Raw genomic sequence first — 27,608 nt, forward strand, 5'->3', positions numbered from 1 at the left:
ACATCATCACAGAGTGGTCACCGTCGCCTGCAAGTATAAATCGAAACCAAAACCACTCGTTAAAGTGAATCTTGTAATGTCTACATTTTATCATTTAAACTGCATAATCGACTCAAACCTGATGAACTTTTCAATTTATATTCTTAATTAGTTTTTTTATCACACGCCGCTTAATGAATATTAGTTCTTGTATGTATATGTTCGAGTCCGGGTCTTAGCTTATAAATTCCGACAATAATAATAATAATAATATAGTTTTCTGTATTTTAAATAGAAAAATGTAGCAATTAATTTGACTGTCCCATTCAGTCGATTATCAGTATGAAATAAATTTTGAAAAATAACAAAAAAAATATATAAATACTATTCAGATGTTGGCAATTAGAAGACCAAGCCAATCGATCATCCGGGTCAGAGGGGAACTTCAGAGTCAAAGTTTTGTTCTGGACTTTGACTTTTCACCAGTTTAATTTGGATCGCAATTAAACACAATATCAAAAACTGATTTTAATAATTATAGCAATAAACCACAATAATAAGCAATTAAATAAATGGAGAAAATTAAACCATCGTGATCAACAAGAATTTTATGGCACAAGCAATACTTCTAACTTCAAATACTAAATCACTAGTCTCTTTTCCCTATCTCTCTCTCTCTCAATGGTGTGCGCCTTCTGGAAGTCCTTGAAAAAGGTGGTACAAAAACATTTTATTGTGGAAATAAATAACACGAAAATGTTGCATGTTGCAATTCAAGACATTAGGGGAAGGAAGTATTATAACTAATAAAATTTGAATCAGGGTTTGCAGATCTCTTTTTTGCATATGCAAAATCTTTGATTTGGGAAAGCCTTGTGTTGACATCTTTTCGGAATTTGAAAATTAAGCAATCAATAATTTTTAAGTTAGCTCAATATTTTCAATGTGCGGATCCCACCATATTTTAAAAAGTAATACTCCATAATACTAATAATTAATAAGTACCAAAAGTTATGATGTATGTCCCACGTCACTACCAAGGAGAAAGGTAAAAAGGGAAGTTATAAGCTTAATAGTACATGTGTTACTAAAATTTATATACTTGGTCTGTTTGATAAGTTGTTTGATAAGTTGGTAATATGTAGATATGGATAATTATATGATTATTTTTAAGTGTTTAGTACTTTAGTTAACCTATCGTGTTATCCTTTATAGCCTATTCAAGTTCGCAGTTTTTTTCTCAAAATATAAGAATATGTATCTCATAAATTTGACCGTATAGCATTTCTGCCTCCTTTCTTGTCCACCAAACAACAACGAAAAAAGCATCATCTGGGTTTATCTTGACATAAAGCCCGTATTTCTTATTTTATTTTGCAAATCTTCTTATATCCCATCTTTCTTATCAAACGAGCCTCTCCTTTTGGATTCGAATCAAAGGACACGAAGAAGAAAATATTAGTTGTTCTGTTTTATTGCGGACTCTTGCTCACTTTGCTTGGGTTTAAGTTTTTCTTTGTATAAAAAAAATTATATATTAATTTGAATCGATTTTATTTTTTTATAAAAAAATATGAACTTTCATGACTCTAAATTTTGTGAAGTTGGATGAACAATTCAAAGGCACCGCCGCACCGTTGAAAAACTCTCAACGAAGATTTTTTAATTGTGCATGATATAAGGAGTATTTAGAAAAAAAGAAAGAAAAGACAGAGCTTCGTGATCATGATGACCACTTCAATGATCAAAATCTAACAACAATTAACTTAAATTTACTTTCAAGTATTCCAGCTATATGAAACTCTAGCACATCAGAATAAGTATTCCAGATTAATTAGTGAGACTGATATTTTCGGATAACTTAATTAGGACTGATTATTGCATAATTATTTTAATTTCCTTCTTAGTTAATTGGCTAACTTTAGTAAAATATTTACAATTAAAAAACAGAACTGGATCCCAGTTCCACAGTGGCGTCGGCAGTTGGTTGAATTAGTAGTAGCACCAAAGATATTGATGTTATAATCATCTCAGAAAAATAAACAATGCTATTCAAATTTGGAAATTGGAAACCAAAATAGTATTGCTGGTGATGTCACAATTAAGGAATATTAAAGACTTCTTCCATTTTCTAAAATCAAAAACACCAGGACCATGGATGGCGCAAGTCAACACTCTTGACTTGACCAAATAAAATATTATATATTCGCCCACACATTTGATTGAGACATAATACATGCATTAACATTGTATATATAAGTGCACAAGATATCAAAGGTGAAGCTCAAGTATAAATTAAGTTCCATTCACACAGAAAATTCAACCAAAGGAAAAAAGGTGATTAATTGTCTCTACATATACATATATACATCTTTGTTGAAAATAAATTACTTAATTATTGATTCGATCATGGAAGAAGTAGAGAACATGAGCATCACTTTGTCCTCCAAGGAAGAGGAAGAAGACTTGCAGCTTCCCGGCTTCCGGTTCCACCCGACCGACGAAGAGCTCGTCGGCTTCTATCTCCGGCGCAAGGTCGACAAGCGCCCCATCCGCCTCGACCTCATCAAGCACGTCGATATCTACAAATTCGACCCGTGGGATCTCCCAAGTATGTTTTTTTTTTATTGATTAATGATTATGATCAATTTTATGAGTTTGTGGGATTGATAGATGGTTAATTTGGGGTTTTTTATCGCAGAATCGGGAGGCGGCGGCGCGGAGAAGAAGGAGTGGTACTTCTTCTGTAGAAGAGGGAGGAAGTACAAGAACAGCATGAGGCCGAATAGGGTGACGCGGTCCGGTTTTTGGAAGGCCACGGGGATCGACCGCCCTATTTACTCGTCCGGCCGCGAATGCATTGGCCTCAAGAAGTCTCTCGTCTACTACCGCGGCTCGGCCGGTAAGGGCACCAAGACTGATTGGATGATGCACGAGTTCCGCCTCCCCGGCCCCCACGACTCTGCCGCCAAACAGGAAGCGGTAAGTGCCCTTATGCATTTATAATTAAATCAGTTCTCTCTTTGCACCGATATAAATATATAATTTTTTTTGCCCACACCACTCTTCAAATCATTCAATAAATATACTTATATAATTATTTCAATTCTCTCTTCGCACATAAAATATCACCCTTCTTCAAATCATTAGAAAATTACCTCGGGGAGTTGGACTTTTTAAACCCGTATATACTTTTGAATCAGTCATTTTTTCAGTCCAATAGCCGTCAACCACTCTTATACCACATTATAAATACTCCCTCTGTTCCCTGATGATACGTGTCCCATTTTTCTGTTTTGAGATTTTTTGTTTCTTGACCTATTGAACAGAGGAGAAGTGTATTATTAAATTGAAGTACGCTTCATCGTCCCTATGAAATGCTTGATTTAACTTCTGCTATTTTTTTTAATAATACATTATATTAATAATTTAACATTTCACTTATATTTTATTATAAAACTAATATACAAAAGTATGATTCGCATTTCGCTAACTCAATTTAATTGCGCAGGAAGTGTGGACATTGTGCCGCATACTTAAGCGCAGCACCTCCTACAGGAAGTGCGTGACGGACTGGAAGGAAATGGCGGCGGCGAAGAGGCCGAGCAACGCCTCCGCGAGCTCGGAGACGTGCGATGGGCGGAGCGGCGGAAGCTATATAAGCTTCAACGCTCCGCTTACAAAGAAGCAAGTAGTAACACCTGAGACAAGTACAAGTGTTGAGAGCTTGATGAATGTGCAACATCATCATCATCATTCATCTTCTCCGAGTTACAGTATGTATAGTGACATCAATGAGTTTCTGAGGCATGCAGACTGGGGGGATCTTCGATCTGTTGTTGATTGTGCTAATCCATTATATTCTGATAGATATTTTTGAGTTTATTAATTATCACGTTTAATCAGAATAGATTGGAATAATTAAGAAGCCATGGGAGTTGAGATAGACATATGTATAGTTTTGTCTAAGCCCATCTTATGTTTAATTTCTGGGGCTATGCTTTTGTATTATGTATCATCTCACACTCTATACATATACATAAATTGAGATAGCTATTTTGTACTAATAAATATTGTTGCTCATAACGGGTTTGGGTTCAAGATCTCCGGTTCCATTTCTCGCTCAGTACAACATTCGAAAAGTCCTTTGCAGCCCACATTCGACACGGATAAATTCTCATTTATGTGCGATTCACATGCAAATCACACAAATGTAAAACAGGCTAAGTCGTGTAAAAAACCGACTCAAATTGAGAGCATCGAGTGGTATGGTGTCTCTATTAATCGTCGTTCTATTGAGCATAAGTTCGTGGCTTATTCCAATATTGTTTGCACTCATTAGTAATTTATCATATGTATAAATATGTTATTTTTTCTACTGACTTTTTGTTGCAATTTGTTTTATAGTTTTCATAGACGAGTTCATGTTTAAAAAGCACTGATGATGGGTCTCAATAATTGGCTGCTCTATAATATAAATAGGTGTTTCTTATATATATATATATATATATATGTTCGTCGGTTGCTTTGTAATCGATTATTGTATTAAAAAGGGTCCAAAATTGGGTCTAGATGTCAAATTGGCTAGAGTAATAGAAGAAGGGTTTTGCCAACTATACACTTTTTATAAATAATATTATGATGAATATTAATTGGATCATCACATCCAACGAAGTCTACAACCAAAGGGTAAAATATATTTTGGGATCCGTAACCGAAGGATGACAATTCTAGTCGTAAACACTTGCAAAAATTGTGCAATGCAAGTCAATTTTTACCTTGTTTACTTTCCCAAACAAACCCTAATTTTGTGGGCTTTATGTTGAATGATTGTGATTTCTCACCCCATTTTTCGTATTTACGTGACAAAAAATCAATGTATCAATTAATTAATCTTCATAAAAGAACGTTTAATTAATAAATGGTTGATTAATTGCATGTCGGCGGAAAATCACAAATTTCAATTTTACAGTGGAAAATAGTCCAAATAAGGACGTATTCAATAAATAAATTAATTAATTAATTAACTCGTTTATAGTGTGAATTTGATACGCTCGATTCAAAATCCATGAAGCCAGTTAGAGTTTCATAGTAGTCAAGTTAGAATACATAAAAAATAACAAATGCATGTATGTGGTATAGCATGCATGCATCACGAGAGCTAAAAATTATACAATAACAAAATAGTGTTGACTGATACACAAAATTTGTTGACAGTTAATTAAAACTACGTTTTCAAACAATGCATCACTTATTTTCTTTTGTGATAGTTTGAAAGTGTTTAGTTATCCTGACTGTACCGGCCCAACCTTTTTTTTTCTTAATTAGTAGTACTACATTGGTTTTATATATACTTGATTTGGTTAGTTTGTATTGACGACTATTGAATGACCTTAATCATGCTTAGCTTTGTATTAATTTTGCACACACTGCAAATGAGTTAATTGCTTATAAAATCAAGAAATTTGGCTAAATTCGAGTTTGTCAAGTAACTTTCGAAATTGGAATAACGATATTCAATTGCTCCATGATTATTTTTTAGGTAAATTCGGTACTAAATTGGAATGTATATAAAATTTTGATGATGTCAATGAATAGTGATATATTAATGTGGCGATGAGGACGGCTAAAAGGCATCATTTGAACTTACTAAACTAAAAATATAGAGAATAAAATGAAACAAATTTGGTCAAATTGCAAAACTAATTTAAAACTAATTGATTTGTCTTTGAAGTTTTAATCTAAAGATGCAGGACAAACTAATACTTCGCCAAACTTGATCATATTCATGATTTTGTAGACAAGTAGTTGTATTAGTTATCCATATTGATTTAGTTAGCAGTTAGCACAATCAAACGTTTTATAGGCTAGATATATTCAAATATCAACATTTCTTGATAAAAGATCTTCAATTTCAACTATAAATGATTGGAAGATGTATACAATTAGTAAATCTTGTCGATGTATCATTCAAGGTGTCGCCAAAATATTCACGTGATTTTCTAGATGTAAATCGCTCAATTTTCAACTTTTCCATTAGTATACAATAAAATTATTTATAGAAGCGTGACAAGGAAAAAATAATATAAAGTGTCATGAAAAATAATACTACTCCCTTCATAGTCAATGGGGTAATGATGAGTCACCAATATGTGTATCCTGAATTCTTTATCTAACCTTGCCAACCTTATCATTTGAGGTCATGTGTAGGAAAATATAGTTTGAAATTTGAATGGACTTTTCAAATAAAATAAATGGGTCAATTCTGATAGGTGAATATTCCATTTTATTCAAACTTGGCGGATAAAACATATTGTACTCCTAATCATACTACATATGGAATCATTCAAAACCATACACTATATATATACGGAACAAATTTTTTTATTTCTGTTTTTCAGGTTATTCTAAAAAATATCACCTTATACTACTTGTAAATAAGTAGGTGATAATAGGTTTTGTAAATGTGAATATGAACTTATCTTTTTTTGTTGCAACTCTAAATTTCAAGTTCAAATTTTCATATGGTGCTCATAAAAAGATCAGTGAATTACAACTTAAAAATGATTAAATTAAATAATACAAACAGAATTCAAACATATATATAAAACATGATGATCCTGTTGATTATGCATTATCCCTTAACTAAAACAACCTGAATAATCAAAATAAAATCAACATGAGAGGCATATAAGTTCCCCATCTAGTTATGGGCTTTTTATCACTAGGCCTTGTAAAAATTGAGTTCGTGGGCAGTTAACTTTTATCTTAAAAGTATTCGATTTTTTTTCAAATGTGACAGCAAATATATCTACAGGGCCAGTATTATCCATATTAAGTGTACGATAAATATAGGGCCAATCCTAAGAGCGAGCAAATATGGGCGATGGCATATGGCCCAAAATATATCCGAAAATCTATTCTCTTCGTTCCATTCTAAATGGAGCATTTCCTATTCAGTACGAGATTATATGCAATTTTATTTTAAAAGTTAAATGCAGAGAGAAAAAAAGGAACAAAGTAGAAAAATAATATTTTCTTTTAAGAAAATATGCTAATTAGACTTGTCATTTTGAGTGAAATATACTGAACATTATATATTTTTCAGACAAAATGGACTCAAGTACAATCCAATGTATTAAGTGTAATGGTTGTTTTCAATGATGAATAACAAGGTATTTATAAATAAAAAATATTAAAAAACACTAATGTAAAGTTGATTAGTTAGACCAAAAGTCAAAATGATGTCATTTTGACCTATAAGTTTGACGTATATGCAAAGATATATCGACATGTCACATATTCGCCAAAAAAAATGGATTGGATCAAGTTGGAAAATTGGCACTGATTCATCAAAGTTTATGATTTTAGTGATAATCACAAAATTTACAGAAAAATAAAAGTTCTCTAAGTTCATGATAGTATTAACTATACTACTTACACAATTTGTAAATCATACCATAAAAAATCACAATTTTATTGATTTAGTGTATGGAAGAAAAAACAGAAAAATGAGAACAAAACTTATTAGGGATGTGGCCCCACCCACCTTGCCAAAGAGCATCCACGATGGCGGCGAGTGGACCGGCTAGCCGAACCATTGTAGCAGGCGAGCGCCAAATAGGCGAGAAAAACGGTGAGCGCACGCCGATTCCCGGGCGCTGGCCGATGCGCTCGCCGATCGGCTGGCCGCCATTGCAGGCTCCCAATCGGCCAGCCGATTTTTTATTTATTTTATTTATTTTTCGAAACACTATATATACGCGATTTGCACGTCATTTTCATTCGCACCACTTGTTTTAACGAGTTTTCTCTCTATCTTAATTCTTGTACAAGAGCAACAACGCGAAATGGAGCACAACAACGAGTCTACTCCACTGACGAGCGGGTCTCAAACTCCCACGGTACCCGTGGGAAGTGGATGGGGCCGATGGCCGGGTACTACAACATGTACCCTTGGCAGCAGATGATGCCCGGGATGGCATCCGGGGGTAGTATGCTTGGATGGCAGGGGATGCAGGGCGAGCCGGCGATGCCGGGCAGGCAGGGGGTACCCGGGATGCAACCCAGGATGCAGATGATGCCGGGGTGGGCACCCGGGATGCAGATGATGCCGGGGTGTAGGGGACGTCAGAGGGGACAATGTCTATCACCCCAATTTTGATTTTTTGACTGCTTCTTCGCACACATCGACCCCATCGGAGACGCAGTTCACTGGGTGTGATACTTTCTCCTTAGAGGAGTTGGGGATAGATCTCGGGGATGCGGACACTCCCGTTCAAACGGGGGAGTAGGGCGGGGTCGGGGCGCGCCAAAGAAGAAGAAGGGCAAGGGCAAGGGTAAGAGGGTAGACGGATGCGGAGAACGTCGCGTTGTCCAAGGCATGGGTGAGTGTTTGCGATGATCCCCTCGCCTCGAACAATCAGAGAATCGTCAACTCGTGGGCTAAAATAGCAGCAGCCAATAAGGCATTTTGCCCGGAGGGGAGGCCACGCAGCGGGGAGGAGTGCCAGAAGGGGTGGGATCGAATCAGGGCTGCGGTCTCCCAATTTTCTGGCTTGTAGACCAACGCCCTCCGCATGCAGACCAGTGGCCAAACTGACGAGGACTGCAGGAGGATAGCGGAGAAAGTCTTCCCGGTGCCCGGGCTTTATAAGGAGTTCACCTACTGGAAGTGCTATGAGGAGCTGATGGACTCAGAGAAGTTACGGGCAGGTGTCGATGCTGGCTGGCCGAAGAAGCAACGACTGAACTATACCGGTGATTATAGCGGCGGCGGTTCCCACGACCTCCCCGAGGATGTTCAGGAGTTCCCGTCCCCTCCCGCGTTTACTCGCCACACTCGCCCGGTTGGTCAAAGGCGGACGCAACGGGCTCGCCAGGGGTCCCAGGAGGTCCAGTCGGCATCCCCCTGTTGGCAAGTCGACAGTCGAGCTCGCCTTCTTCGTACGTCAACAAACGCGGGCTCATATGTACAAGATCTTAGCTGACTGGAAAGCGGCAACTGACCCCGAGGAGAAGAGTTTTCTTCACTCAATGCTCGTGAGTATGCGGGTCGATTTGGATGCCGCCGAGGCACAGTTGGGGGGCTCAGATGCCGCAGATTTGGGGGTCCCGGATAGCTGGCGACAACGGCGACGACGTCGAGGAGTGAGGCGGAGGCGGGGGGCTCGTGTGTGGAAGAGAAGTTTTTTTTAATTAATGTAATTTTTTTAATTAATGTCATTTTTTAAAATTTTAATATTATTATTGAATTTTTCCGTATTTGTGTCGTAAATTTAATTCCGTATTTTATGTGATTGTTAATTATTTGTTTTTATAATTTTGTTTATTATGGCTAGCCTATTGCTTGTCCTGATGATGTGGCAGGAGGAGTTTTTAAATGCTGATGATGTGACAGGAGGAATTTTTATGTGCTAATGATATGGCAAGAGGAGTTGTGGCTAGCCTATGACTGACCTATTTACCATGGTGGATGCTCTTAGCAGCCCAAAGAATGCCCACGAATAAAATCCGAAATCACCTACTTTTGTATAGTCCTTCCTTAGCTATTTTGCAGAAAGTGACAACAAAACTTCCCACATTTCGCAAAATTGAACTTATTTGGGGACTTAACTGCAATTTATATTTTTTATTAGGGTTTGAGGAATTCCACCGCCACACACCTTATATCTCTACTGACCAGCTTCACTCTCTTTGCAGCCTCTCTCATTTCAAGTGAGTTTTTCTCTCTCTCATTAATTTTTTTTCAGTTCCTTATTGATATTGAGTTAGTTTTGAATTCTATGCGTGTCTTCTGTGATTCATGCGTCGATTTTATCGCCTATGGTTTTATGTTCATCTGTTTGAATCTACCTATAGTTTATTAGATCAGATATTTTTATTTTGATGCAAGATGTTAGATAATTCCTGGATGTTTTGTGAACTTGTCATCAGTATTTTTCTTAGATGTTTTTTCATTTGACGAGGAGAAGTGTCGGCTGCTTCCGGAATTTCATTTCGTATCGATTTTGATTTTTTTTTTTCAATTCTGTATCTAGTTTTCTCTCATAAAGTCGATTACTGCTTTTGCTTAAATGAACACAATCTCTCTTTTATTACAAGATCTAGTATGCATGGCATCAACTGTAATATTGGAATTATTGAGTCATTCATGTACCAACTTTCATTTAGGCAGTGATCAATGTTTGTTCTTTAGATTCATAGGATAATCATATGTGCTCTACAGCTCAGTTATGTCTCATTCTTTTGAGATTTATTGTAATAGGTGGTATATATTTCCAATAACTAGTTATCTATCATGCTAGCAGGGGCTCATAATCATATACTTTTATAGATTCTCAATTCTTTTTATGTTACTGCTTGCAGGTTATTTGGCTGACTTGCATTAGAATCCGTCAAAATGGTACGTGGACCAAATTCACTTTTGGTTGTGACTTATTTACCAAATTATCTGATATGATATGACATAACATTAAGTACAAATTGATATGTGCAGGTGAAGTTTACAGCTGATGAACTCCGTGCTATTATGGACCTCAAGCATAACATTCGTAATATGTCTGTTATTGCCCATGTTGATCACGGTAAGCAAGATTCGTTATTGACAGTAATTTATTTTTAAAATCACCTCAATTCTGAATGAATTGCCTGGTTTGATCCTCATTTATGAAAGGTGCAGTAACATTTACTTGTATTGGTGTTACAGGAAAGTCTACTCTTACGGATTCTCTTGTTGCGGCTGCTGGTATTATTGCCCAAGAGGTTGCTGGGGATGTTAGAATGACAGACACTAGAGCTGATGAAGCTGAACGTGGCATCACAATCAAGTCGACTGGTATCTCATTGTACTATCAAATGAGTGATGAGTCATTGAAGAGTTATAAGGGAGAACGCCACAAGAACGATTACCTCATCAATCTTATTGATTCACCTGGGCACGTTGATTTCTCTTCTGAAGTGACTGCTGCACTACGTATCACTGATGGTGCTCTTGTGGTGGTTGACTGTGTTGAAGGTGTGTGCGTCCAGACTGAGACTGTCCTTCGACAGGCACTTGGTGAAAGAATTAGGCCCGTCTTGACTGTTAACAAGATGGACAGATGTTTCCTTGAACTCCAAGTGGACGGAGAGGAAGCATATCAGACATTCCAGAGGGTTATTGAAAATGCCAATGTCATCATGGCCACATATGAGGATCCGTTGCTTGGTGATGTTCAGGTTTACCCAGAGAAAGGGACTGTTGCCTTTTCTGCTGGTCTGCACGGTTGGGCTTTTACTTTGACAAACTTTGCTAAGATGTACGCAGCCAAGTTTGGTGTTGATGAGTCCAAGATGATGGAAAGGCTTTGGGGAGAGAATTTCTTTGACCCAGCCACTAAGAAGTGGACCACCAAGCCTACTGGATCTGCCTCCTGCAAACGCGGTTTTGTTCAGTTCTGCTATGAACCCATCAAGCAGATCATCAATACGTGCATGAATGACCAGAAAGACAAGTTGTGGCCTATGTTGCAGAAGCTTGGCATAACGATGAAGTCTGAGGAGAAGGATTTGATGGGGAAAGCTCTGATGAAGCGTGTTATGCAGACATGGCTTCCTGCCAGCTCTGCTCTGCTGGAGATGATGATATTCCATCTCCCCTCACCAGCCACAGCTCAAAAGTATCGTGTGGAGAACCTGTACGAGGGACCTCTGGATGATCAGTATGCAACTGCCATCAGGAACTGTGATCCTAATGGCCCTCTCATGCTCTACGTGTCTAAGATGATTCCAGCCTCTGACAAAGGTAGATTCTTTGCTTTCGGCCGTGTGTTTGCTGGGAAGGTCTCAACAGGTTTGAAGGTCCGAATCATGGGCCCGAACTACGTTCCTGGTGAGAAAAAGGACTTGTACACCAAGAGTGTCCAGAGAACTGTGATTTGGATGGGTAAGAAGCAGGAAACAGTGGAAGACGTGCCTTGTGGTAACACAGTTGCCTTGGTGGGTCTTGATCAGTTCATCACCAAGAATGCTACTCTGACGAACGAGAAAGAAGTTGATGCTCATCCAATCAAAGCCATGAAGTTCTCTGTCTCACCCGTGGTTCGTGTCGCCGTGCAGTGCAAGGTTGCATCCGACCTACCAAAGCTTGTTGAAGGTTTGAAGCGTTTGGCGAAATCCGACCCCATGGTTGTCTGTACCATTGAGGAATCTGGTGAGCATATTGTTGCTGGGGCTGGAGAGCTGCATCTTGAGATCTGTTTGAAGGACTTGCAGGATGATTTTATGGGCGGTGCTGAGATTGTGAAATCTGATCCTGTTGTTTCCTTCCGTGAGACGGTCCTGGAGAGGTCTTGCCGTACAGTTATGAGTAAATCACCTAACAAGCACAACAGGCTGTACATGGAAGCAAGACCACTGGAAGAGGGTTTAGCTGAGGCCATCGATGATGGGCGCATTGGTCCAAGGGATGATCCCAAGATTCGGTCAAAGATCTTGGCAGAGGAATTTGGGTGGGACAAGGAGCTTGCTAAGAAAATTTGGTGCTTTGGTCCTGAAACGACTGGTCCCAACATGGTTGTGGATATGTGTAAGGGAGTGCAGTACCTGAATGAAATCAAGGACTCTGTTGTTGCTGGTTTCCAATGGGCATCTAAGGAAGGTGCATTGGCCGAAGAAAACATGCGAGGCATTTGCTACGAGGTTTGTGATGTGGTTCTTCACGCAGATGCTATTCACAGAGGTGGTGGGCAGGTTATTCCCACTGCAAGGAGGGTCATCTATGCCTCCCAGATTACAGCAAAGCCTCGGCTTTTGGAACCCGTGTACCTTGTCGAGATCCAGGCACCAGAGCAAGCTCTTGGTGGAATCTACAGTGTGCTGAATCAGAAGCGTGGTCATGTGTTCGAGGAAATGCAGAGGCCAGGCACTCCTCTCTACAACATTAAGGCGTACCTTCCCGTTATTGAGTCCTTTGGTTTCTCAAGTACTCTGAGAGCTGCAACCTCTGGGCAGGCGTTCCCACAGTGCGTGTTTGATCACTGGGAGATGATGGCTTCGGATCCTCTTGAACCAGGTACCCAGGCATCTACCCTCGTTACTGATATTCGCAAGAGGAAGGGTTTGAAGGAGAACATGACTCCTCTTTCCGAGTTCGAGGACAGGCTGTGAGCGGCTATTGTTATCAAGTTTGTATCGTTTTTATTGGACATCTCTGGTTCATGAGTATTTTTCTTGCTACTCGGTTTTGATTTTAGTTTTTCTGTGACATTTTAGATATGTTGACTAGTGTTAAAACTTTGGCGTATGCTGATTCTTAGTGACTGTTTCATTTCCAATATGCTTATTATTCATCGACCGACTTTACAGAACATCTATGGCTAGTAATTATAGGTGTGTGGTCATTTTTGGATTAGTAATTCTGGTGTTTGCTCTGTTGCTTTTTTGGCTTTGTATTAACTTGTTAGACACGGTAACGTAGTTTTTTATTAACAAGCTTGTTCAAAGTTTGTTAATTGTCAGGCAAATGTAGTGAGTAAATTCATGTCAAATGTTATCGTTTCACAACAAAAAAGATTAGGATTTCGGACGTATTTTATAAGTATGGGTAAATCATTAGGATTTCGGACGCATTTTCTAAGTTATGGGTAAAACATTAGGTGAATGTAACATATATTCCTTATATTGATTCGAGTAACATAGAATTTGTAGTTTGAAACAATCAATTTTTTGGCCAAAATTTGATTTTGCTTGCTAAGTGTGACTGGTATTTAAAAACCTATGTGACATTAAGGGCATAACATGGACTCAAAGATAGCATATAAATCACTGTCTCAATTTCTACGTTCATAAATCACTCTCTCAAGTTTTTTCTTCACTTTTGGACCTAAGTACTTGAAAGAATGAGGTTTTGCACGTGTGTTGTGTAGAGGTGTCCTTTTGAACAATATTTATAAGTTACTTTTCAAAAAACTACTCTCTCTATTCCATAGTAGATGTCACACTTTCCTTTTTAATTTGTCCCACAAAATATGTCACTTTGGAAAAAGTTTCCTCTCACGTCAATTATAAAATTATATTTTCTCTCACCACTTAACACACAAAACAACATCTCCTAAAATCTCGTGTCATCTCCCAAGTGTGTCATCTTCTTTGGGACGGAGGGAGTACTACTCCCTCCGCTCCATAGTAGTGGGGTATTTTTTTCGGTACAGAGATTAAGAAAGTAGAGAGATAAAAAGAGAATAAAGTAAGACACAGTAAAGTAAGTGAGAAAAAGTTACTTTTGAACAATATTTATAAGTTACTTTTCAAAAAAACTACTCTCTCCATTCCATAGTAGATATTACACTTTCCTTTCTAATTTGTCCCACAAAATTTGTCACTTTAGAAAAAGTTTCCTCTCACATCAATTATAAAATTATATTTTCTCTCACCACTTAACACACAAAACATCTCCTAAAATCTCGTGTCTTCTCCAAAGTGTGCCATCTTCTTTGGGACGGAGGGAGTACTACTCCCACTGCTCCATAGTAGTGGGGTATTTTTTTCGGTACGGAGATTAAGAAAGTAGAGAGATAAAGAGAGAATAAAGTAAGACACAGTAAAGTAAGTGAGAAGAAATGTTACTTTTACTAAAAAGGGATATGACTCTACTGCTATAGAATATAATAAAATAGCAAAATGACTCCACTACTATTAAACGGAGGGAATACTATATAGTATATGGTAAGTTATGGTGTCTGATCCCTAGAGGAATGGTAATATCCATTATACTATAACTATACTTAAGACTTTTGGAGTTGGCGATGCCGCCACACTCTAAATATAGGGGTTGTAACTGAAATACGAAATACTACTATAGATAACACTAAGAACTATATGAAAGCTAAAAGTGCAATTAAGAGAAATTAAAGGGAAGCATTTAAATTGGAACAAAGAATGAGTAAGTTGACCAACTGAGTAAGAACTTTTGGAAATTGAAAGAGTAAGTAGAGAGAGTGCAAACGGAACTATGCACAAGTATTCTCATCTAAATTATGCAAACGGAACTATGTTAAAAAGCTACTCAAAATAAACCAAGTGTCGCTCCTAAAGAAAACTAGAAACTAGAAAAGTGACATGCAAAAAGGTGGTTTAAAAGCCGATTTAATTAGCCAAATCTGAAATGGAGGCTAATGGGACTTGAAAATGGCGTGTGATGGAGGTGAGAGAGTTCACAAGACAAACTAGATGTAAAAATTATGGAGAGAAAATACTAAATTGTTGCAACACAATTAACAATATAAGAGAAACACCAAATCAAGACTTAAACTACCTAAACATGCATTGAAAACTCCAAACTAAAAGCTAAAACTTATAAGTCCATCAAGAAGATAAATCAAGCTTACGAAAATGACACCTGACGAAGCGCCAAAAATACACCACGTCTCGGCTATTTTCAACCAATATTTTCTTTTCAACAAGGTATTCAACCAATATTTTCTTTCAACTAATTCAAAGCTTGGAAAGAAGTAACAGATAAAGCTTAAAGAAAATACAAACAAGCTAAGAACAACTAAATCAATGTGCGTATAATGAGTTAGCCGAGTGTAAACCCACTTATTAAAAACAATAAAAAAAATGACGTCCCAAAACGACAAAATGTGTACGATTTTCCTGAGCAGAGAGTACATTTTAAGAGTCGAAATAGGCTCCAATATGAAAGTATGATGTCAGTATACATTCAAAATTCTGTCATGGTCCAGAACATTGCGATATTGAGCACTACAATTACACTGGACGGACACAGGCATTTGCAAAATAAGTATTAGCTCACCTACAACACAATAATATCACATAAAATAGAAGCAAATCCTAGATCTTCAAGAACGCTTCGATTTCTTTTTAGCAGATGTGCCACTAGGAGCTGCAATATATGACGCTGCATCAATCTTCTCAGCAGATTTTTGTTTGCTAAAATCCTTGGCTTTTTTCTGCAAAACAAAAAGAAAACAAGTACATAATCATCCTTCACTGCAAACTGACTGACCGTGTTCGAAATCAACACCATAGTCTTGACATCCTCATATCAAGAACAAAAGATCTGGCATCTTCTTTTATTTCCTTGGGAGGTTGGGTTGTGTAAATGTATCATTTTGTATATAGGTTCACAACTTTTTATTAAATAAATAAGAAGCAGCGCACGGGTTAACTAATTGCAAGTTCGAAATATTATATGAACTGAATCTGAATTATTGTTTGAAAGGCCCACTCGGTTTCCAGAAGAACAGAAGTGAGTCAATAAATAGAGGCATAAATTATGATGCCATCTCAAGTTAAACTCGCAATACCAATCTAATGGAAGAGGATAATAGAGCTCATTTACCTTCAGAGAAGATGCAAGAGCAGCAACATCATTATTGTCATCGGTATGCTTTGGAACTTCTTTGCTAGGTTCCTGCACAAACAATCAAGCATTGAAATCAAATACACACCATAATGGAGAGGCACAAAAGGGTGTTCCTATACAAACCTCAGGAGGAACAAATGCCTCTTCTCGTTTCCTTTTGGTTTCAGCCACTTTAGCTTCTTGTTTCTCTTGCTTCTCCTGCCACTTCTTAGCTTGCTTCTTCTGATCACTCAAGAAATACTCTCCACTTTCCAGTAGCAAATCAACCTGACATTACACATATGGCAAAATTAATCAATGAAATAAATCTTGAAAACCACCACGTGCAACAAAAAAAGGACTGCACACATGTACATATACAAGAAGACCTGCAAGACCAAGCAACAACATAGCGATAATTTGAAAAATAATATCGTTTCTGTTCTAGCCTTAAAAGTTCATTCAACGGCCATATTAGTAAAGGGAAGGTCACAGTGTCACACTAAAGGTCGCAGGCTCACAGCAGCAGTAAGGTTTCATTTTATGTTTAAATAATGGACATATCACTGTATCTAAGTTAATCACAAGGATAGCACACTTTACTCTATGCTAAATTGCTAATACGACAGGAGTTCTGAGAGAAGAAATAAATGATAATACATATAGTAGAGCAATAGTAATTGACACATCAACTCACCTTACTAGGTTGTTGTGGTGGAGGGAAAGGTGTGTAAGGTTTCTTATCTTTAGCCTTAACTTTCTTCTGTTTGACATTTTTCCTAGGAGAGATGAAACAAAATGACAAAAGGAATTGGTTGAGTCCTGTAGTGAAGTAAAAGGTTCAAGCCATATAGTACATGCAACTAATAGGCAAAGATGAACAGATGCATACTTCTTAAACTTCGGAAGAAATCTTTCCCAATTCTCATTTGCAAGAGCAGGATCTTTAGCAAGCTCTCTCCTCATCATTAGGATCTTCAGTCACAAAAGAAGAGGTACAAATACAATAAATGATCGTCAGATCCTCCTTATCAAGTGAAAAGTAGCTGATTATATTGAATATACCAGTATATTTGGCCATTTACCTTGATGTTGTATACTGGATGCATTTTATTCATAATACATTCTTCGACAACCTTCCTAACTTGTTTTAGACCTTTATATGAACCCATTGCTGCAACTGTGGACCCCTGCTCATTCAATGGAAAATGGTATAGACTTGCTCAGTTGATAGTTTGGTTAATTAAAATGACAATATAATATGAAGAGATCATAAATGGTGACCTGAACTAGAATATAGCACCCAGTTAAAATTTCAAGTGCCTGCATTTCATCAACCACACTCAGATATCAGTAATGGTATAGTACATGAAACAAAAACAGGCAAGTACCCGCAACGCAAGCATCAAAATGAGAGGTGGGTCAAATAATCTACGTAAACAATATTAGTCGTTGGCCCAATATATTATACTACCAACATTGTGTTCCTTATTTACTCAATCAAAATTTCTTTGTGCAGATAAAAAATCAACTTTAAAAATGAGATACCTTAAGGGTAGAAGAATTGGGTCCCACTAAGTGTTGCCTTCTTTTAACAAATTGTTCCTGTACATAAGCAATAGGTCAATTTGACTTGTGACAAGACTGGACTGTAGATACTCAAAATAAGTCTTTCACAACATTTAGTTGTTCACTGCTGAGTGTTCAGTAGCCAATGCATCTTTTTCAAGGTAAATTTATTTTTGTTAATCCCACAAGCAGTGTTGTTAATTTGGCGCTCGGGTCGCTCGGGTCGCCCGGGTCGCCCAGGTCGAGACCATGACCGCCACAACATGGGTGGGTTGATCGAGATGCATGGGTCGCGCTGGGTCGGTTGGGTCGGCGGGGTCGAGCGTTTCGGGTGGGTTCGAGCGTTTCGGCTACAGTGTTTCTGCGTTTTTTTTTACAGAGATTGAAGGAAGGGCTGAAGGAAGATGATGGAGAAGAGAGAGGAGAGAGGAGTATAATTATGAGCCTTGGGAATAGAGTACATCATTTGTCACTATTCATTTGTTTAGTGGGATTAGGAATATATAAAAAATTGATATAGTTTATCTCATTTTTTAGGCAGCAATAAAAATATTATTTTACCAAATTTTTGATTAGTTAAATTAAATTCAATATATTTACATGGGTATATTGTCAATCCAATGTTTGGAGTATAATTTAATGGTGGAAAATGAGTATATTATTTTAGGAATAAATTAATATTTGTTCTTCTACTATATACACGTTTCGAGATTCAAATTGTACTATTTAAAGTTTTATTATTTTATTTGTTTTATTATTTTATTTGTATAATAATCTATTGTATTAATCAAATTATTTATTAATTTTTCTGTAATTATTCCTCTCATATTTTATATAGGTTTGTCTACTAATACATATTCATTTATTTTTTACTAATTTTTAAAATAGATTTCACATTCCACTCCTATTTTATTATAAGTTAATACTACATACAAAATGACGCACATTTCATAACTTTTTTCTTTTGACATTTTCAGACAATGGTTTCAATTATTTATTTTGTGTTATACTTATAACTTATGAATTGTTTTGATATTTTGATAATTTTTATTTTCCACTTTATCTCTATTCACATGAATTACGTCTACATTTATATTATTTGATATATTATAAACATTAGAGTAATATATTTATTTGATTTAATATTAAAAGGCAAAAAAATTAGCCTAGATTAGTGGGTCTCTCGACCCAGTCGACTCGTCGACCCGCGACCCGAATTTTCACCTTATCGACCCGGTGCGACCCTCGACCCTAACAACACTGCCCACAAGTCCCAGAAGTAAAGAGTGTGTGGTCATACTCATGGGAGATAGCTGAACAAACATGCAGTTTTTGAAATCATTCCCTCAGTTAACTAACTCTTCTTGATAAATAACATTAGTTTTCTGGGCTCACGATGCTATACAAGTAGTATTTGAGCTCAGACTAAAAAACAAACCTTTTTGCGGACCAAGTTCCCAATCTTGATTATGTCGCACTGCATCTCATCATTAAGAATCTTTACTGCCTGTAAGATAACACGCATGCACACATAAATTTCAAGAATTCAAAGGACTACAGCAAATCAAAGCTTTTATCTTCTAAACTTCAACATGGTTCAATTTCCCTCCTTTATTTAAGAGCAACCCCAACAGCCACTGAGTTTGTAAAGGTGCCACAGCCCAATAAAATCTTATCTATCTTTAGATCTTTGAACAATTTCCAATGCATTCATATATTTCAATTGCATATAAGATTTTAATATCATTAGAAAAATATATAGACATCTCTTTAATTGTTTTGTAGTTAAGTAGCCACCTCAATGTTATTCATAAACTATAAGGTTCGTTATCTGTCTCTTCACCTATGGACTGTGAACTTGAGTTTTAGTAGGCTGAGTAAACAATAAAAATTGCCAAATAGTACTGATCTTTAATCATGCTATGTGCAAATAATATGGACAACCATTTTATCCATAAAGAATGAATAGAATAGTATTCATATTAAATCAACAGACAAAATTATGCACAATCCAAAGGAATAGAATGGTGAATTGCAACATTACTAAAATTTTATGTATATATACTTTAGTTGGTGAGAATAACCTTGCAACTAAACAATTAACCTGTATTTTAAAGGCAAATAGCTTATGAGAATGTTTCAATTAATGTGTGCATATACTGCGGTTCCTCTTTTCAATGAAACCAGAGCTGCCAGTTTGAACCATTTGGCCATGTCTAAACTAGGAGAGAAAAGAATAAGCCTGACCTGAGGAGCAGGAACACTTCGTGATAAAAGCTTAATGAGATCTCTAGCCTTAATGATTATATAGGGGTCCCTCGTCTTCCTGGTTGTTGAAACTGTCATACAGCCCTCAACCTGGCAATACATACCGTCCAACAAGTTGAATAAATGAACAAATGTGAATCATCAATCCGCTTCCAAACTGGCCACAACACCAGCCTTTGGGAAGCAATTTAAAATCACGAAGCCAGAACAATTGAAAGAAGGGTAAAAGAAAAAGAGAAGCAAGTAACCTACCAAATTTAATTCACAAGCAACACCATGCTCTTTCAATGCACCTTTCACTATCGGCCAGCACTCTTGCAAATATTTTTCTATAAGAGCAGACAGAGGAGAAACAATATCAATACAACCACAGGCCTCAATTCACAAGTTTAATGTATATGTTCGTCGCTAAACAGCTTAAAAATCTTACACCCTAGAAACCAATTCCGCAATATGTATATGCCATCACTTCCCTCTAATGTAAAATTCTCATAAGCTAAGTCATTTTACTGATAATTACCTTAAAACATAACAAAATAAGCTAACATACACAACAGCAAACAGAAATTAGAATTCGAAATCATGTATAGCTTGAGAAGCAGTCGACAACAACTACTCGACAGCAAAAAATAAAATATGAAGTAGCAGATTGAATAGTTTGATACCTCTGTATTGAGGAAAGAGAGTAGAAAATGAGCTAACTTCTAACATGCCGCCCTCGTTCCACGATGGATCAAATTTATCGACTTTCCAATGATCGATGCTGGGGTCATCCCAGGGCTTATCCTTGTCGTGCTTCCCCTTATGCCTTGTCCGCGGCTTCTCCACGGCGTCACTGCCGTCATTTCTGTTGTTTTCTTCTTCAAAATCCGCCATTGTTTTTGCTTCAGAGAGGAGAGAGAGGGAGATTGTAGGGTTAAAGAATTTGAATAAGATATTAGAAGCCATAAGACTGTGGGCTATTGTTAGAAGCCCAGGATCTGCTGGTTGGAGGCGAGGCCCGGCCCGTTAAGAAATGGTGGTGGACCCAATTACTATAACCTTCTGTGCCATAATATTCTGTAGTATATTATTAAAATTTTGAATTTTGTATTGACTAGTTAGTTAATCACTCCATAATCAACATTCTGTCGTAATCATGAGAAAAAATGCACTTACCACATCTCAATAGCTGCTAAAGTTGAACACATTAATTTACATGATAAGTAGATAACAAATGAGTCGAACTTATAAATTTTTTATTATATAAATATAAGGTAAAATAGTAGTAGTAATTTGTATTATATAAGCAACTCCATCATATGTTCTGTCATTTTAGATTTTCAAATCTTACTATAGGGCTGTACGGAGTGCAGACGTTGAAGTCATCGTGATCCATGTCGAGTGAGAGCAACTCACTTTTCATTACATTTCTTAAAAATATAAATATAAATATATGTAGTAAAACTAACTATATAAAAGTAAGATCCACCTTATAGGCTTCTACTAACTTTTTCAACTAACGTTTCATTACATTTTTCAAAATTTATGTCAGGTCAAAACATTTTAAATTCTGTGGGGCCAAAGGGAGTAAGATCAGTCGAAGAAAAATGTGGGCCCCAACAACCATCTCTTTTCTCATTTGTATTATTTTTTTCTTTCGTTTTTCTTCTCCACATCTACATGCAATTATTCGCTACAAATTCGTACTCAACCATCTCTCTCTTTTAGTTATTACAACCACTCTCTTCTCTGTTGTGGTGCACGGTGGGGTCGAAACAGATGGAGAATTTCGTCGCTCGTTTGCAGGTGGTGGGGTCGGTCGACCCCATCCGATGCCACCTGGGTCCGTCACTAAGCATGGCAGATTCATGATTCGAAAACGGAGGAAGCGGAATATAGTAGTACTAGCTTAGTTTAGGACGGGTATGACTATTTCATTTCGATCTTCGAAACAGTGTTGGAGGCAAACAGAGAAAACAGACGTGACAATTTGAAGTCCAGATAAGGGGAAATTAGTCGCACAGAAGGGGCGGTCACAGGTCACCTACCCATATTGCCTTGCCATCCAAGAAAGTCTACTCATGATGAAATCCGAATATTCCGTAGAATATAACAATTCACCTATTTTTATATTCCACTTTGCTATATTTGTTTGAATTTGTTAGTGACACCAAAATTCATAAAGTTGTTGTGTAGGGTTCAGTTCGGAAATAAAATATACTTGCGGCCCTAGCTGCAATTTAGCATTTTATTAGGGTTTGAGGATTTCCAATGCCAAGCACTTTATATCTCCACTGGTCAGCTTCTTCCCACACTCCCTTTGCAGCCTCAGCGGTTTGTAACCCTCCGATTTCAAGTGAGCTTTCTCTCTCATTCATTTTCTTCATTGAATTAACAACAGAATTAAGTGTGTCTTCTGATTCATATTTCGATTTTATCGGCTATGGTTTAATTTGAATCTGGGCAAACGGATTATTCCTTAAAGTTTATTAGATCAGATATTTTATTTTGATGCAAGTTCTTTTCTACTTTAAAAAAAATTCTTATGTTTTTTTATCTGGTATATATCTATTGATTTGCTCAAGTGTCGGCTGCTTCCGGAATTTCATTTTTGTGTGGATCGAGAAATTGTTTTCAATTCTGCATCTAGTTTTCTCTAATAAACTTAATCAATTTTGCATATCTGTTTTGCTTAAATAAACACACCTTCTCTTTAGTTACAAGATCTCGTATGCATGACCGGCTATCAGTTAGGCAGCTTGTTGGCTGATATATGTTTCTTCGTTTCATTCATAGGATAATCATATGTGCTCTACAGCTAAGTTGTTTCTTGTTCAATCGTTTATAATTTTTTTTTTTCAGGATATGTACGACTAATTTTTTTATGATATTTTGTCATTTTTTTGTTTTGACTGTATATTGTTATATAGTACTACTAGTATATAAGAATTCTTCTGTGATTTGTGATAGTTTGGGCACTGCTAGCAGGAGCTCATAGTCACATCCTTTTAGATTCTCATATATTTTTATGTTGCTGCTTGCAGGTAATTCGTCACATTTGTGAAGACTATCAGAATCAGTCAAAATGGTATGTGGAAGGAATCACATTTTGTTGAAACCTATTTATCAAATTATGTGATATGATCTCTAACATTGAGTACGCAATTAATGTTTGCAGGTGAAGTTCACAGCAGATGAGCTCCGTGCTATCATGGACCTCAAGCATAACATTCGTAATATGTCTGTTATTGCCCATGTTGATCATGGTAAGCAGGCTGCATTATTGATATAATTTCTTTTACTATTAACTCCATTATGAATGAATTACCTGTTGTGATTTTCTACTATGAAAGATGAAGTAACATTTACTTGTATTGATGTTACAGGAAAGTCCACCCTAACAGATTCTCTTGTTGCTGCTGCTGGAATTATTGCCCAAGAGGTTGCTGGGGATGTTAGAATGACAGACACTAGAGCTGATGAAGCTGAACGTGGCATCACAATCAAGTCCACTGGTATCTCATTGTACTATCAAATGAGTGATGAGTCCTTGAAGAGTTATAAGGGAGAACGCCACAAGAACGATTACCTCATCAATCTTATTGATTCACCTGGGCACGTAGATTTCTCTTCTGAAGTGACTGCTGCACTCCGTATCACTGATGGTGCTCTTGTGGTGGTGGACTGTGTTGAAGGTGTGTGCGTCCAGACTGAGACTGTCCTACGACAGGCACTTGGTGAAAGAATTAGGCCCGTCTTGACTGTTAACAAGATGGACAGATGTTTCCTGGAACTCCAAGTGGACGGAGAGGAAGCATATCAGACATTCCAGAGGGTTATTGAAAATGCCAATGTCATCATGGCCACATATGAGGATCCGTTGCTTGGTGATGTTCAGGTTTACCCAGAGAAAGGGACTGTTGCCTTTTCTGCTGGTCTGCACGGTTGGGCTTTTACTTTGACAAACTTTGCTAAGATGTACGCAGCCAAGTTTGGTGTTGATGAGTCCAAGATGATGGAAAGGCTTTGGGGAGAGAATTTCTTTGACCCAGCCACTAAGAAGTGGACCACCAAGCCAACTGGATCTGCCTCCTGCAAACGCGGTTTTGTTCAGTTCTGCTACGAACCCATCAAGCAGATCATCAATACGTGCATGAATGACCAGAAAGACAAGTTGTGGCCTATGTTGCAGAAGCTTGGCATATCGATGAAGTCTGAGGAGAAGGATTTGATGGGGAAAGCTCTGATGAAGCGTGTTATGCAGACATGGCTTCCTGCCAGCTCTGCTCTGCTGGAGATGATGATATTCCATCTCCCCTCACCAGCCACAGCTCAAAAGTATCGTGTGGAGAACCTGTACGAAGGACCACTAGATGATCAGTATGCAACTGCCATCAGGAACTGTGATCCTAATGGCCCTCTCATGCTCTACGTGTCTAAGATGATTCCAGCCTCTGACAAAGGTAGATTCTTTGCTTTCGGCCGTGTGTTTGCTGGGAAGGTCTCAACAGGTTTGAAGGTCCGAATCATGGGCCCGAACTACGTTCCTGGTGAGAAAAAGGACTTGTACACCAAGAGTGTTCAGAGGACTGTGATTTGGATGGGTAAGAAGCAGGAAACAGTCGAAGATGTGCCTTGTGGTAACACAGTTGCCTTGGTTGGTCTTGATCAGTTCATCACCAAGAATGCTACACTGACAAACGAGAAAGAAGTTGATGCTCATCCAATCAAAGCCATGAAGTTCTCTGTCTCACCCGTTGTTCGTGTTGCCGTGCAGTGCAAGGTTGCATCCGACCTGCCGAAGCTTGTTGAAGGTTTGAAGCGTTTGGCGAAATCCGACCCCATGGTTGTCTGTACCATTGAGGAATCTGGTGAGCATATTGTTGCTGGGGCTGGAGAGCTGCATCTTGAGATCTGTTTGAAGGACTTGCAGGATGATTTTATGGGCGGTGCTGAGATTGTAAAATCTGATCCTGTTGTTTCCTTCCGTGAGACGGTCCTGGAGAGGTCGTGCCGTACAGTTATGAGCAAATCACCTAACAAGCACAACAGGCTGTACATGGAAGCAAGACCACTGGAAGAGGGTTTAGCTGAGGCCATCGATGATGGGCGCATTGGTCCAAGGGATGATCCCAAGATTCGGTCAAAGATCTTGGCAGAGGAATTTGGGTGGGACAAGGAGCTTGCTAAGAAAATTTGGTGCTTTGGTCCTGAAACGACTGGTCCCAACATGGTTGTGGATATGTGTAAGGGAGTGCAGTACCTGAATGAAATCAAGGACTCTGTTGTTGCTGGTTTCCAATGGGCATCTAAGGAAGGTGCATTGGCCGAAGAAAACATGCGAGGCATTTGCTACGAGGTTTGTGATGTGGTTCTTCACGCTGATGCTATTCACAGAGGTGGTGGGCAGGTTATTCCCACTGCAAGGAGGGTCATCTATGCCTCCCAGATTACAGCAAAGCCTCGGCTTTTGGAACCCGTGTACCTTGTCGAGATCCAGGCACCAGAGCAAGCTCTTGGTGGAATCTACAGTGTGCTGAATCAGAAGCGTGGTCATGTGTTCGAGGAAATGCAGAGGCCAGGCACTCCTCTCTACAACATTAAGGCGTACCTTCCCGTTATTGAGTCCTTTGGTTTCTCAAGTACCCTGAGAGCTGCAACCTCTGGGCAGGCGTTCCCACAGTCCATGTTTGATCACTGGGAGATGATGGCTTCGGATCCTCTTGAACCAGGTACCCAGGCGTCTACCCTCGTCACTGATATTCGCAAGAGGAAGGGTTTGAAGGAGAACATGACTCCTCTTTCAGAGTTCGAGGATAGGCTATGAGCGGCGACTGTTATCAAGTTTGTATTGATCGTCTTTTGTTGGACTATGTTTGTGGCTACTCGGTTTTGATTATTTTTCTGTATTTTTCGTGTCTATTAGGGTACATTGTTTCACTTTCAACATACTTATTTATCATTACGACTTTTAAGATACTATAAAGTCTGTGATAATATAATTATGAGTTAGCTATTTTAATTTAAAACTGCATATGTTCTCTAGCTGCAACTTACTGGAGAGTCGAGTGGGCTCGATTGAGTTGGGATATTTGATGAGATTAACTCAATCGAGCCCAACGTTCTGGAATGTAGACGCCCAAATCTGATTGAAAATACTTTGTTGCTTGCACCTATATAAACTTTGCAATTAATTTCATGATAAGAAAATATACACAGAAATATTGATATCATCAATACAAGGAAAATGAATATTTAAACTGCGGTGTTTTAAGTTTCACACTCTAGATAAATCTAAATCCAACTGTAAATTACAACTACTTAAAGATCCAACAATAGAGGAATAAATATTTAAACTGCGGTGTTTTAAGTTTCACACTCTAGATAAATCTGAATCCAACTGTAAATTACAACTCCTTAAAGATCCAACAATAGAGGAATAGAAGCAAACATTACAAGAATTGGACTAAAAAATGGACTATTAATTACCCCATGTTATGAGTATTCAAATTTATGCAAATACATGTTTTGAGTTAGTCCATATGATATGTGGTTAATGATAGTTGTGGCTCAGTGTTTAATAAAATGAATAGTGTTTTGAGTTAAGAGTAATATTCATACTTTGTGTATCATAAAATGTTTAGTGTTTAAACTTTCGAATTAATTGTCTGTCATTGATATGACGACTTCTAATTCATAGGCGATTGCGCGCAACACATAATTTCTGATAACCTATTATCCATCATTGATTCACTGGTTACTAGTAATAGACTGGCAAGATTATTCCTTCAAATATTCTTTAAATTTTAAATAACCAGTTTCCGCTCGCTGTAATCGTGATTTTTTTCACAATTTCATTGTAGAAGCTGCTACCTCCAACATTTGTTCAACACGATCAACCACTTGCTTAATTTTTTTAAAAATGTTTTTATGAAAATTTGTTACTAATAATGGAGCTTATCAAAAGACCGTTGCTCAAGTTACCAACACTCCTACCACTTTACCGCAAAGATTTTATGAAATATTGTAAACATTAATTATTCTTATACATTAAACATGAAACTTTTTTATCTACATAAACTAATACTAATTCATTTTAATTTTGTATTCTTTATACTCCATCCGTCCATCAACACAAGGGAGTTTTGAGGTTTTAAGAAATGTGGTAGAAAGTTGGTTGAAAATTTTAGTGAAAGATGGATTTTACTTGTATATATATTAATTTTATAATAAAATGTGAGTGAGTTAAATTTAGTTGAATGTGAGGTTCAATACCAAAAATAATAAAAAGCAAATGTGAAGTTTATTGGGGGATAGACGAAAATGACAAAATGAGAAGTTTATTGGTGGTCGGAGGGAGTAGTTATTATCCATTAGATTTAAATTATACTTTACCAATCATCAAATTTTTTTATTAGTATTATTTTTATAATATAAATAATTATACTACTATTGTTCATTA

General features: G+C 37.5%; 4 protein-coding genes across 6 annotated transcripts; 3 read left to right on the forward strand and 1 right to left on the reverse strand.

Moving 5' to 3' along the window:
• Positions 1-2,243: 2,243 nt before the first annotated feature.
• On the forward strand, positions 2,244-4,046 carry LOC121754209 (transcription factor JUNGBRUNNEN 1-like). Of its 3 annotated transcripts, none has more exons than XM_042149576.1 (4): positions 2,244-2,316; positions 2,402-2,590; positions 2,681-2,961; positions 3,491-4,046. In XM_042149576.1, exons 2-4 carry the CDS (start codon positions 2,407-2,409, stop codon positions 3,857-3,859), a joined length of 834 nt encoding a protein of 277 aa, XP_042005510.1. In that variant the 5' UTR covers positions 2,244-2,316; positions 2,402-2,406; the 3' UTR covers positions 3,860-4,046. The 3 variants fall into 3 exon arrangements, with proteins under 3 accessions (XP_042005510.1, XP_042005508.1, XP_042005509.1); XM_042149575.1 differs by having other exon boundaries at positions 2,285-2,316; positions 2,399-2,590; XM_042149574.1 differs by having other exon boundaries at positions 2,271-2,590.
• Positions 4,047-9,609: 5,563 nt separating this feature from the next.
• Positions 9,610-13,295, forward strand: LOC121753600 (elongation factor 2-like). The gene is made up of 4 exons (XM_042148817.1): positions 9,610-9,696; positions 10,348-10,384; positions 10,478-10,565; positions 10,688-13,295. Exons 2-4 carry the CDS (start codon positions 10,382-10,384, stop codon positions 13,126-13,128), a joined length of 2,532 nt encoding a protein of 843 aa, XP_042004751.1. The 5' UTR covers positions 9,610-9,696; positions 10,348-10,381; the 3' UTR covers positions 13,129-13,295.
• A 2,336-nt stretch (positions 13,296-15,631) lies between these two features.
• On the reverse strand, positions 15,632-21,086 carry LOC121753603 (KRR1 small subunit processome component homolog). Its single transcript, XM_042148820.1, has 12 exons — positions 20,830-21,086; positions 20,417-20,493; positions 20,144-20,254; positions 19,335-19,403; positions 17,876-17,932; positions 17,612-17,650; positions 17,413-17,517; positions 17,220-17,302; positions 17,025-17,106; positions 16,472-16,615; positions 16,325-16,396; positions 15,632-15,932 (listed from the first exon to the last, which is right to left on the reverse strand). Exons 1-12 carry the CDS (start codon positions 21,038-21,040, stop codon positions 15,822-15,824), a joined length of 1,161 nt encoding a protein of 386 aa, XP_042004754.1. The 5' UTR covers positions 21,041-21,086; the 3' UTR covers positions 15,632-15,821.
• A 1,300-nt stretch (positions 21,087-22,386) lies between these two features.
• Positions 22,387-26,175, forward strand: LOC121753602 (elongation factor 2-like). The gene is made up of 4 exons (XM_042148819.1): positions 22,387-22,502; positions 23,191-23,234; positions 23,325-23,412; positions 23,533-26,175. Exons 2-4 carry the CDS (start codon positions 23,232-23,234, stop codon positions 25,971-25,973), a joined length of 2,532 nt encoding a protein of 843 aa, XP_042004753.1. The 5' UTR covers positions 22,387-22,502; positions 23,191-23,231; the 3' UTR covers positions 25,974-26,175.
• The last annotated feature ends 1,433 nt before the right edge of the window (positions 26,176-27,608 follow it).

Source organism: Salvia splendens, chromosome 11, assembly GCF_004379255.2.
Source record: "Salvia splendens isolate huo1 chromosome 11, SspV2, whole genome shotgun sequence".
Lineage (NCBI taxonomy): Eukaryota > Viridiplantae > Streptophyta > Magnoliopsida > Lamiales > Lamiaceae > Salvia > Salvia splendens.